The 13,180-nt window shown below is 32.0% G+C and overlaps 1 protein-coding gene across 1 annotated transcript; it reads right to left on the bottom strand.

Moving 5' to 3' along the window:
* Positions 1–1,479: 1,479 nt before the first annotated feature.
* Positions 1,480–5,863, bottom strand: LOC134238543 (RNA ligase 1-like). Its single transcript, XM_062720664.1, has 7 exons — positions 5,653–5,863; positions 4,991–5,145; positions 4,491–4,575; positions 3,850–3,937; positions 2,776–2,885; positions 2,372–2,541; positions 1,480–1,857 (listed from the first exon to the last, which is right to left on the bottom strand). The coding sequence occupies exons 1-7, from the start codon at positions 5,858–5,860 to the stop codon at positions 1,645–1,647; spliced, it is 1,029 nt and encodes a 342-aa protein (XP_062576648.1). The 5' UTR covers positions 5,861–5,863; the 3' UTR covers positions 1,480–1,644.
* Between the last annotated feature and the right edge of the window lie 7,317 nt (positions 5,864–13,180).

Below are 13,180 nucleotides of genomic sequence, written 5' to 3'. Positions count from 1 at the left end.
AACAATATAATTTTTTTAAAAGTTGCAAAAAATAAGAAAGGCAAACATGCTAACCAAATTTTCTTTTTAACATCCTATTTCAAAGGAAATCTTCCGACGTCGATCATTTTTCTTTTTTGTTAATCGTATAATTATATTATTTTCTTAATTTATACTCAACATGATTAAGGCACAAAATTTCATATGTACATGTACAACCACGAAGATTCTATTCGAAGTATAATGATTGTGCTAATAATTCATGATTAAATGTGTATACAAAAAAGTCAGAGCTATGATAAAATCAATTTGTAAACTACAGACCCGTAGGAAGTTTGGGAGGGTGTTCGAAGGCACAGGGCTCCAAACATTTTCAATTAAGGGCACAAAAATTGACAAGAAAAAAAGCTCCTAGGTCTTCATTATTGAGGAGACACATATAGTAGCTTAGTTTTTCTCAGTATAGTATTGTACATCAATTGTATACATTGGCAAAATTATGGGGGGGGGGGGTGTTTCATCATCTGATAAACTAAATATCCATTAAAATCAGTATAATTCGCACGTATGAGAGACCAAGCAATCGTAATAATGGCATAATTTTCGTTTTATATGCCACTTAGGACGTTTTTCCCTTCACTTTTAGTTTTAAGAATTGAAATGTAAATGAAAGGTAAATGTCGCTTCCAAATTTCCAAGCATTCGTTTCTAGGACAACTGCCAAAGTGTTACTTTAATAAGTAATATTTTAAAAATCATACATATAAAAATATTCAACAAATGTTTGTCTTCTTCATTTGTAATTTTCAATCACTTTGATTTCACTAAATTAAATAAATAAAATATGAAGAAAATTCCACGAACGTTTGGATCAACCCTTGTTTATTATCTCCTTTAATGTACATGTATGTACAATGTATGTACTAGTATTTTTAATGTAGAATCTCTTATTGTGTTTGAGAATAATTTTCTATTTTTTCCAGCTATTCATTTTATTACTAGTAGATCTATATATAACAGAGTGCAATATTATCAGTTGGAAGTTATGGAACTTTGTTTGAAAATGCAAGTATACAGTGTTCATTAAATTTACCTTTAATTGTAAATATTGTTTGTATTAATTACAAATTGATTTCTAAATTGTAGATTTCAACTGAGCTTATATTAGAATGTAGTGAAAATAAGGCACAGAAAGGGTCTTAATTCCCATATTATTTCTTTGATCTTGAATACTTTTTGAAATCTCCATATGTTTCATATAATTTATCCTATATAAAAAAGGAATAGAAACTCAGTAGTACTAATATTATGACTTATATTTACAGGCTAAAAAATAAATACAATATTTATCAATATAACTGAATTTATAACGAGCATAACTGATAATGTTACAATTCAAGATGATGTTGTAAAAGCAGAAAATTTAGTTGGGATTTAATTTCGTTTTTTCTTTTTTCGTTGTTTACAATTATCAACGAAATTAAAATCCCTCATGAAATTTTCACATGACTATATATTGAATAGAGTTACTTTCGAAATGACAAAATTTTATGCTCACAAAGCTATTTTAGATAACAAATCAATTAAATTTGATCCCCATAAAATTTGTTTTTCTACAGTAAATGAAAATAAAGGAATAAAGATTTATTTCAAATACATTTATTTTCACTTTTCCTCTGCAATATCTAACAGCTGATCCAAGTCTAATACAGAATCGCATTTCTTGTTAAAATGTCTACCCAGTTTCTGAAACACAGGATTAACATTTTCATCTGATTCAAAATTAGAACTGTCCACCAGAATCTCCACTCCTTTCTGAGAGAAAACTGGGGTTGTGTCCTTTAGTGGCCATGGTAAATTTAGATGATGTCTATGAATCTAAAAAAAATATATCCTCAAGCATTAAACATTTCAACAGAACATAGTGTACCGAAACAGGAAACCTCAAAATAGTACATAAGCTTTACCATAGTCAGTTACATGTTATATATGGGTGGGGTCATTTTAAGGAAAAACTAAACCTAGCTCTTCTAAAAAAAATAGTTATCAATATCATATATAGCAACTTTCCTACCCTAACTTTTGTATGCATATTACAAGAAACACATACTATTTTTTAATTAGGCCTTAGCATAGATACACTGTAATTCTGTAAACCAACTTTTATTCTTGACGACTTCATTTTATGATTTACCTAGGATAAACTAGTTGATGACAATTATTTTTTGTGATCAAGCCTTTTTTTGATCTGTTTTGAATAGACACAGAGACTTTAAGGACCAGTTCGTGGCGAGAAATATTCACAATGAAGTGGCTCTCATGAACCTCTTGAAAATTTCTCGCACATGAATAAAAGTTTGTTTACAGTATCATATGTATACCATTTTCTTACTTTAAACAGTTTTCCATTTTGACAGTGCCACACCACCCCCTCAACAAGCCCCTCCTGAGTGGAGGAGAACCAGTTCTGGATCTCAGTCAGGGAAATTCCCGGGGGTTCTGAGAGAGCTATGGAACCATGAATCACCAGGAAGTGGACAGGATTTCTTTTGCTGCCGATACCTGTGATGAACAATTTTAAGACAATATTACTGTATGGAGGAAAGCAATTTGTTAACTACATTGTATACTTCTTTCATTAAAAATAAATGCATGATTGTATATAGTGTAGTTGCTATTAAAATCCATTCAAAGTAATTTTTCTCAAGGTACAAAACTAATCTAGATAACATAAAGCTGCTGCTAAAGGGAGGTAATTCCAGCAACTTCTAACATGCATGTAAACTGTTTACTTACTATAGGCATTTCCATTAATATGTGTTCCTATCAGCTCCGCTGTATAACCCAGGAAATTTTGTAGAGGCAAAGCTTGTATCTGTAGACACTGTGGACAACCTTCTTTTTGCCTGTAAAAATCACTTCTATATGAGATTTGTAGTATGTATTTGTAAGACTCCAAGGTCCGAGGGTGACGCCAAAGTCTGATGATCTTGACAAACCCCGATGGTTCCTATGAGACATGCTGAGCTAAAGTGTGATGGTCCAATTATGATCCAATGAGATGTGGAGAAACAATTGACGTTTATGCCATCACAATAAACCGACGTCAATCATTGACGCCGTTTTTCTGCATTAAAATGCCTTCGTTTCCGAATTCATCCCTGCAAATACTTTTATTTATTTTGCGTATTGTTTACATGTTTCAGAGATATTATGATTAGTCCTCGCACACCAATCAACTGATTAGGATTAGTCCTTTTAATTGTTTTGATTTAGGGTTAGTCCTAGCACACTAGTCGAGTTATTAGGGTTAGTATTAGTATTGCACCCACCCAAGATATCTAGATATCTATATAGTTGTTTGGTCTACACACCTGGGTAAGTTTCAGACCTATGCGAGAGACTGGAGAGATAGGGGTTAGTTTTCACATAATAATAATTAGTAATACTTATTTAAAACCTTGGCATGGTGAGACATTGTAGTTTGGAGCATTAGTACTATGACGTCATAAACATTAATTGTTTTCAGCACCATTGGGGATTGGTGCAGACCATTGGACTTTGGAGTCTCATCGCATTCCTATATATTTAAAGAGCTGCCACACTTAACTAAGTGCAAGTAAGTTCAACAAATGTGAAGAATTTTTTATCCAGTGACAATACAGGAATCATGATTTTGTGCAATTCATAGAACATGCTCAATTAGAAGAAAGTTTGCAAACAGTACATGATGTTTTTTTTCTTTTTAGAGTGCAAATGGATTATATTTCAAAACCTCCCAAATTTCTTCATCATTCTTTACATATACATATATCTCTGTATGTCTACAATGTAATTGTAAATACAAGTGTTTTATCCTGTTCCACTTACATTAAAAACAACCCCAGCCCTCTGTCTAAGTCCACCGCAGACTCAAGCCAACAGTACTGTCTGGATTTCTTCTCCAGCGGAACCCAACCTGTCAGTGACAAAAATACACTTAATATGCTTTAATTACTGTGAAATCACTAATTTTCGTGGGGGTTTAATTTTCGTTGTTTTCGTGGTAAGTAGAGACCCATGAATTCATGTCCACCACGAAATCTAAATTTTCCTATGTACAACCACTTAAAAGTTTTTCATCCACGAAATCATATCTCAACGAATCGAAAATTTTCCTTCAACCACGAAAATTTGACCCGACGAAAATATGTGATTTTACAGTAACTCCATTTGTACACAATAAACTCAGTCAATATACAGCTGGTCTTTGTTATCTACTATAGAAGCCTCAAAAATTTTTCTTCATATATTTTTACCTCCATTTCTAGTCTCTTTTTTCATGGACACATCAGATACAAGATAATGAAATTGACCATATTTTCTAAAAACACTTCATCTTTAATCCTCTTTTAAAACTTAGTTCAAAGGGATTTTGACTTCTTATTTCTGTTTTTATATTGTTAGATTAAATTCCCCCCGATCAGCATCTTGAATCCATCCAATAGGAGTAATTTATTTTCATTTTTTACCTGGAATGTGTCGACTTTTGTCTGGTTGAGGCTGACCATTCACCAGATTTACATCAGAGGCTGGCACCCAATGCTCAGGAACCTCCTTATACAGAATTAAAGACAACCCAGTAAGTCAAAGCTAACATTAACAAACATTATCTACCTACTAGTATTAGAAACATGCAGTATACTGGGTTAATTTTAGCACTCTGCAAAAGTTAGAATTTGAGGGGAGGGGGGATAAAAAAAATTTCACCAAAATATAAAGAACTGACAATTCCACAGTTTATAGAGATATTTTTATAAAATTATATGTTTTAATTTTTGTTTAAAATTGAAAACTGCCTAAATATAAAATACCAATATTTCAACTTCCTAGCTGATTTAAAATTTGCCAAAAATGCCAGATACTAAACTACCCAATATACCGTACAGTGTTTATACACGTACAATTGTAAGAGATATCAAGGGTCAATGTAATTTTTTCTTAGATTATTCCTAATGCGTTTTTCTCTTACTTTGAAATCTTTTTCAATGTCCCACTCAAATGAGGGTTCAGATATATCTTTTGGTCCTTGCTCCCACTTTTGATGAAGCGACTGGAATTGTTTGAATCTTTTATCACCAGCTTTGTTTGGTTTTCTGTCTAATCGAGCCCACAGCCAAGGTTCACCTATAAACAATATGATAAAACAAAAATAAATATATTTTGCTAGTGTTATTTTAATCATTGATTATATTTGAAAATAAGACAATAAATAGTATTGTTTTATTATAAGTGATTGTTAAAAAAAAATTCTTCTATAAAATGTCATTTTTAAATGCAAATTTCCAGCCAAGACATTCTTTATCATTTTTATAACCTTTGTTACACTGTAAATAGTGCAATTATTATACACATGGCAGGTAAATTTGAAGTAAGAAAAACCGTTGAGAAATTAGTTGAATTTTCATCTTCATATACAATCTCAAAAAAGGTTTGTTTTGAACAGTTTGGTTGTTATTTTCAGCCCAACTCCTTTTGTATTCTTCAAAATCATTTCAGAGTGGTGTTCAAGAAAACAGCAATGAATGAAATGTCTCATATTTTCAAATATTTGCATATTATTTTGAGTTAATGGCATTATGATAATAAATCCTTCTCCATCTTCATGTTAAAAATAAGATGATGAAACATTACCCTGCCACTCTGCAATAAATACACATGTCCCATCCAGCTTTTCAGTAGCTTTTGATTCGTTTATGTTGCTTGCGATTGCTGCACTTTTAACTAAATCAGTTGCAATCACTTTATAGCCTTGAAACTTCCTCTTACTAGCTGGTTCATCAATTACTCTAGTCTCAAATATACAAGAAACCTTCTGTTGAACTTTCCCACACTTCTCCATTTCAAAATTCAAGCATTTGTTTTGCTACTTACCTTCACCGTTTCCGGTGTAAACGTCACTCAGTAACTCATTCACTTTCCTTTCGTACGTTATTCCTTGTTTTCGCAAAGATGCCTTACCGACGGCAGTCTAACCGACGACACGATCGAATCAAGCGTTTATAAGGAAATCACCTGTTCCTAGTCATAGATTTTTAGAAAAAAATAATTAGAAATACAAGTAGCTATGAATTTGGAAAAGATATTTTATGAGAAAATTTTAAGGTAAGGTTTGCGTTTACAGGGAGATAACTCTTGCGAATCACCAAAGCGTTTGAAACAGGCAAATTCAAACAAGCGATGCTAAGCATCTCGGTAACGAATTTCCTCTGTCATATTTGATGTTTGTTGTCACTTATTGTTAGGAGTAAAAACAAAGGACGTTTTCAGGAAAAAGTCATATAACAAATCAAAGCATAGGAATCTTGGAAGCCTTTGACATTAGCGTGATGCATGTGGATGAACAAATAAAGGAGGACATGTTTATTTTCGATACGGAACGTGGCAAGTTGTACGGCCATTCCGATCAGAAGAAAGTCATTGACGCATTGTGCTGTTGTGTGTTTCTCGCTTCACCACTACACTTAAATTTTAAGTGAGAATGGGAAAGAAAAAAAAGACCTGAGAGTATCCTGTAAAGTATTATGCTATATGCAGTCCGAACAGGGAAGAACAGTCACGGTGCATTTGACCATGTCCAATGATTATGATGTTGAAAGTTTGATTGTTGATAGTATTTTCATCAGGTAATTATTTAACTATTCATTTTACTGAAAGTTATGAATGATCTAGGACTACTGATTACGGATTTAAAAACGATGAATAAACGGTACAAGGATGTCAGGATGTGACTTATATCCCAGCCAAAAAAAATTAAAAATGCATTCGTTCAAGAAACTATGAAAAATAAAATCCTTGCTTTTTACTCAGTTTTTAGGCCTAATATTTGTAACATTATTGGAACAGGTATTCAATTGTTCAAGTTACCTTTTTAAATGAGGTTTGATTTTAATTAATATCTCATTTTCTAATTAATTAAAAAGAGATACAGATGGTGCATGACAAGAACATTAATTAATAATTTTCTTGATCAAGCATTTGCATTTCACTAATTCAATCTGTAAATTTTACAATAATTTCATTGTTTCTTCATTGATTATATTGGAAATTTATTCATTTCATTGAGTGAATGAAACTCAGTGCAATTCCTTATGCAATTCCAAAAATGCAATTCCTTAAATGTTATTGTAAAAATGAACACATATGATTTCAGATCATGGGTCATTAATTGGAAAAGATAAGAACAAAAAAAAGTACTTCAGTGTTTCCTTAAAAGATTTGTGCCATCAATCAAAGTACAGGTCACCCCATCTCAGCCCAAGAATATTAAAAGAAAGTTGGATGGATCAACCTAAGATGTTGAACCAGACATGGCAAAATCAATGGAGATTTGGAGAAGAACTTCTGACTTGTTATACCCAATGCATATTTTTTATATGTCTATAGATTATAGAAGAAAATTTAATGTTTAACAACATCGTATCTAGTATATATGTAACCCGGGGTCTTAGGGCAGTTCGAATTCAGTATGGGTGGCAAGAACGACTCCAGATAAAGTTTACACCATTTATTTGGATATAGAGAAGTAAAATACATGCTGTTTTCCATATATTTAGAAAATATTTGTATGTGATGATTGCAGTGCATGCTCTGTTTGTCCATCTTTGAATTTCAGTAAAATTAATGTAATTAAAACATCATTGGTATTAATTGAAGGTTGCTTTTTTTTTTATACTTACATGTAACAAGTTTCTTAAAAGGGTTTGTAAAATTAATACATGAACAATTAAGATTAATATTTTTATTCATTAAATTTTGTTCTTACCAGGACCTAATATGCTCAAATAAGTATTTCTGAAAACTGATGAGTTTGTACATAAGCTGCAGTGAACATGTATAATTATATCTACTTACAGTTTAAAACATGACACTTGGAAATTGTAAGGTTGTTAATCTAGTAGGAATGATAAGACAAGTTTAGTAATCTACTAAAATTAAAATCTTTCACAAATACACGTAGTTTATTTTAAAATTGTTTACATTTATAATCTTTTAAATTTTTTTTCTGTATTTTGATTTTCAAAAGGAGAAAATTTTGTTATATTTAAATTATTATTTCATGGATATCAAGGAGATATATCTTTCACTGTAGCATTGTTTTTTTTCCCCTGTTCTTGACAAATATTAATGACAGTGTTATGTCATTTTGCAGAATTTGCCTTTTCTCTGAAATCAGAAGTACTCTGTAAACTCATTAAAGTATGAATTGATGTTAGTTAGAATTCATCTTTATTTTGTTCTGTCTGATATTTCATTTTAGATTCTCAGACTACCTAATCCAATGAATGAGCTTATGTCTATTAAGTGTAGATATAGGCCATCTTTAAAAAATGTTTGGTTGTCGGCCTCTCCAGACAGACTGACTAAAATGACCAGACTGCAAACTTTTTTTTCAATGCAGTGTCGTATTTTTTTTATTCCTCTTATCCCCCTTAAAAAATGTTGTTGAAGATTTTCTCACCTACCGACCCAATAATTTTACCCTGAGTCAACAGAGGGCAAACAAACATTACTTTAAAGATAGCATTTCTACTCTTCAAAGTAAAGAAATCATTTAATTATAAAAACAGCAGCTTCGTGGATGCAATGCTTACAACATTTCACTCAAAAAATGGCATAAATGTATAATGACAGTCACCAGCCATAACTGAATAAAGACATTTTGCTACAAAGATGTCTAGAAGTTACTACATGTTGGAATAACTAAATCAGCATGAGGTCAAATTCATAGGCTTTCAATTGGTTTTGTTGCAACATGTTCTGAAGTATGTTTATATACATATACACGTACTTCTAAAGGTGTTGCAGTATAATTCATGGACAATTTCATCAGAATATTCAGATGGAAAGATTACCAAGAATACTAGAGTTCTTCCATGGAATAAATTTTTAAACCATCATGTAGCACAGGAGGAGTTTTATTTTGAATATTTCTGGCCAATTTATGCCTGAAATCAATACCAGAAATAACATTTAGTCTTTTACATTTACCATGACAGGTGATATCAAAGTTGTCTTTAAAAGTGTAGAAAAAGCCTGATTTTTATGTTCCGAACCCATAATATGGCCCCTGTTTCCATGGAAATAATATTGGGGACATACATATTTTTTTAGTTCAAATTAATGAAAATGATCAAATAAATAACTTCATGGATTTTGATGGAATCGGTAGATATGTAAAACGTTGATTTTTATATTTTTGTTGCCATGGCAACGGTTTCACTTTATCAAGGAAAATTGAAAAATCTGCTTTTTTACCCAAATTTCCACATTTTTGATAACGGAAAATTAAAAGTTTAACTAACAGAAGCATGAATTATACTAATTCAGGTCATTTTTATTATAAAAGTTTGATAATTTATAAAATTAATCAATTTTTTCAATGAAAATAATATTTGAGGTGAAATATGAAATACGTTAAATTTGGCGTCTTTTACTAAAAAAATGGGACGGGCAATATCTTTGAAAATCATATTAAATGATGAAGCTAATCTCCCTGAATAAATTGATATATAGCATGTGTGCAGATTTAAAAAAAAATATGAGTTGGAGGGAGACGCAAACCTTACCTTAAGTCAGCTAGGATGCCCTGTGTATACGAAAAATTTTCCTAGATACTTTCAAATTCTATTTTACTTGTATTATTATTATTTTCTGAAATTATGCATATTATAAAATATAATAAAGAAAAAAAGTTAAAAAAAAGTTTAAAAAATTAAAAAGGTTAAGCATAAATAGAAAAATGTGGGATTCGAATTAGCAATCACCATATTTGTGTTTCAGTAATCTTTTTCCTTTTTCTTTTTTATGTTTAATTTACGTTACAGTAATCAAACCAATGTACCAACAAAGTCATTCTTGTCGAATGTATAAATTTAAAGCTAAAGAGAAGAAATTTTCGCCATTTTTTGAAAACGAAAACCCCATATCTAAATGGGCTGGGTGGTTGTTGTTATTTTTAGACTATTTGATCTCCTTTAGGAGAAGAGCTCCATATAAAGACATACTAAAATGATCAAATTTTAAAACTAAAATTTATTTAATTTTTCTTGCCAAATGATAGTTGACAGCTTAAGATATCATATCTAAAAAAAATCATGTTAATTTGTTGACCCCCTAGCCCCCTTAACCAAAATTATTTAAAAGTAATGAAGTGCAGCTATATCCACAAATAAAATACATGAAATTCACAAATTGTTTTTCTTAATTGTTAAAGGGTGGTCTTTGGCAGCACTTTGTCAACTCCAGATGGATACCTCAATATTAAATATATACTCAGTACAAAATAAAAAAAAAATTAACGGACTATTAACATTGAAATTTCATTATTGGTTTTACGCATGTATAAACTAAGATTGTATAACAAAATCTTGGGTAAACAATGTATGAGTCTAGAGACACAGGCGCCGAGGCAAAAATGTCATATGCGCTACATGGCTCTTTAATTTATACACAAAGTGGACGCTCCAGGGGCCGCTGCAGGAACTGGACCACAACTTCCGCCGCCATAAGATGCCCACGTTGACTTAATACCTTTATAAATCGCAAACTATTGTTAGAAAATTGTGAAAATAGGTATCCATAAGAAATAAAAATATTTGTGATATTGAGATATACATGTATATGCTTGGAATTATGCTAAGAAGAGGAATGCAAAGATGAATAGATCATTTTTTTTATGAAAAAGTCAATGATACTGAGACGTCTTGAAACTTAAATTTAGATTAGAAAACAAAAATTAAACTTTTTTTTTTTTCAAAATTCATTGATCGACTAGTTTCACTATTTTCGAATATTAATTTCTGATGAAAACCTTTCTATAGATAATTTCATTCAATAATTTGAGTCCATTTCTCCGATATCAATATTTCTATTTACATTTGTTTCATCATCTTCGCCAGCCAAGGGTTTCCGATCCGATACCTACTCTACAACCCTTAGCAGATTTAGCCCTATCAAACGGGAACTTTGATTGCGCCGCCTATCGCCGTAATTGAGTTAAGTCCCTTGAAGCTCTTTAATATTTGTCCAATGAAAATAGCTGTATTAAACATACGTAATTCAATATGACGTTTGAAACAATATGGTGACCTCCATATGGAATATATCCAAACAACTTCATACAGCTGTGGGCAGTGGGCACACCTCAAAAGTGGTAGAAAATATCGTTCTTCGTGGATTTTTAGTCAAGAGTTTGACACTACTTTCTACTTGTTGCCGTATCAATTATTATCAATGAGCCGTGACATTTGATTGGCTTAAATTGATGCATCTAAAATGCGGAACACGGACTTATGTGGTCCTTTCAATAATTCTTCAAAACATATATAATTAAAAGAAAAAAATTCAAATTAATTAATCCCTTGTTTTTTTTTAAGCATAGATCACGTCCTAACTTTCATCCCTTGTAAATATTACTTTTATTTTGCATAAAACACGAATAGACTTTAATTCAGCCGAAAATCGTCGATTAGTAAAAACCTTGCGTAGACTCGGACTTCGCAGCCAATCAAATTCGTTTGCGCGAGTTCTAAAATTTTCGGCCAAATCTGCCAAGGGTTGTAGAGTAGGTATCGGATCGGAAACCCTTGGCTAGCGAAGATGGTAGTGGATAATAATGAAATCACTTGAAAATTACAATAATGCCCATATCAGAAAAAGAAATGAAAAGTATTTATAAACTTTTCAACAAACATTAGGCATCCAAATTATCACACTATTAATAAATCAACAATTTGATATAAATATTAATATAATATGTTTTACGGTGTGACCGTTGGGGCGAGCGCAGTTGTACCATCAAAAACACTTGAGATCAGCCACTTCGAACGTCAAGCTGCACGAGACGTCTCGACTAGCTGTGACGTCATACGACGTCACAAAGCTCGTCGGAGCTTACGGAGACAGCCGAGCGTCTGTTTGAAACTATAGAACTAGTGCAAATTTTGTCGAAAAACATTGCAAAGTTATTTCTTGTTGCTTTGAAAGATTTCTACAAACTGAAAGTCTGATATATGCTTTACGTTATTATTTATTTATTTATTCGGCAATATTCGCGCAAAGGACATTGGGTAGTGCAGGAATTCTGGGAATGTTGCACAGAGAAATTTGGCTGACGTATGTACAGATTTCAATCCGAATTTCCTCTGTTCTTACACGTTAGTCTATTACGCTCGCTGCGCTCGCTAATATGTTTTACGGTGTGACCGTTGGGGTGAGCGCAGTTGTACCATAAAAAAAATTGAGATCAGCCACTTCGAACGTCAAGCCGCACGAGACTTCTCGACTAGCTGTGACGTCATACGACGTCACAAAGCTCGTCGGAGCTTACGGAGACAGCCGAGCGTCTGTTTGAAACTATAGAACTAGTGCAAATTTTGTTAAAAAACATTGCAGAGTTATTTCTTGTTTCTTTGAAAGATTTCTACAAACTTAAAGTCTGATATATGCTTTACGTTATTATTCATTTATTTATTCGGCAATATTCGCGCAAAGGACATTGGGTAGTGCAGGAATTCTGGGAATGTTGCACAGAGAAATTTGGCTGACGTATGTACAGATTTCAATCCGAATTTCCTCTGTTCTTACACGTTAGTCTATTGAGCTCGCTTCGCGAGCGTCGCTTCGCGACGCTCGCTGCGCTCGCTATAAATATAGCCCTTTGATGAGGTCGATCCATAGATATATCGACTTCACAGAAAAGCATATCGACCGAGCACGAATCTATGGATTGACCGAATAAAAGGGCTACATTTGTTTTATTTTTTACATAGGTTGACAAAGCACAATTTGAAAATAATGAAAACAAGGCACAAGTTTTCTCTCTTTAACACTTAGAGACTATCAAAATAAATTAAGCTGTTTAATGTAATGGTGTTTCCTATATATTGACGGAAAAATTTAGAGGAATTACTCATTCAAAATACTACATTTATTTTTATCAATTATTGACTAACATATTCAATATGTTTTAATATGAAGTAGATCCTAATTCATGGCATTGTTATGTCTCATCAATTACAGAACATTAAAAAATATTAATACAAGTTGAAGTATTTTTTTTTCTCAGTCATACACCGTATTAGCTATAATTGTGAAATCAGTACTATATTTGTTTTACAGAAAATAAATAATCTCAATTTTAAGAAACATCAAGTCGATA

Source organism: Saccostrea cucullata, unplaced genomic scaffold (genome assembly GCF_032062105.1).
Source record: "Saccostrea cucullata isolate Sc308-1 unplaced genomic scaffold, CSIRO_AGI_Scuc_v1 ctg1439, whole genome shotgun sequence".
Lineage (NCBI taxonomy): Eukaryota > Metazoa > Mollusca > Bivalvia > Ostreida > Ostreidae > Saccostrea > Saccostrea cuccullata.
Note: the sequence above shows the minus strand (reverse complement) of the source record. Positions and strands in the feature narration are given on the sequence as shown.

Excerpts from the sequence above, each read along its gene's own strand:
- LOC134238543 (XM_062720664.1), bottom strand. The coding sequence starts at position 5,860 with ATGGAGAAGTGTGGGAAAGTTCAACAGAAGGTTTCTTGTATATTTGAG. Across the intron at positions 4,576-4,990 it reads ACATTGAAAAAGATTTCAAA|GAGGTTCCTGAGCATTGGGT; the intron begins GTAAGAGAAAAA and ends ATTCTGTATAAG. Across the intron at positions 3,938-4,490 it reads CAAAAGTCGACACATTCCAG|GTTGGGTTCCGCTGGAGAAG; the intron begins GTAAAAAATGAA and ends TGTCACTGACAG.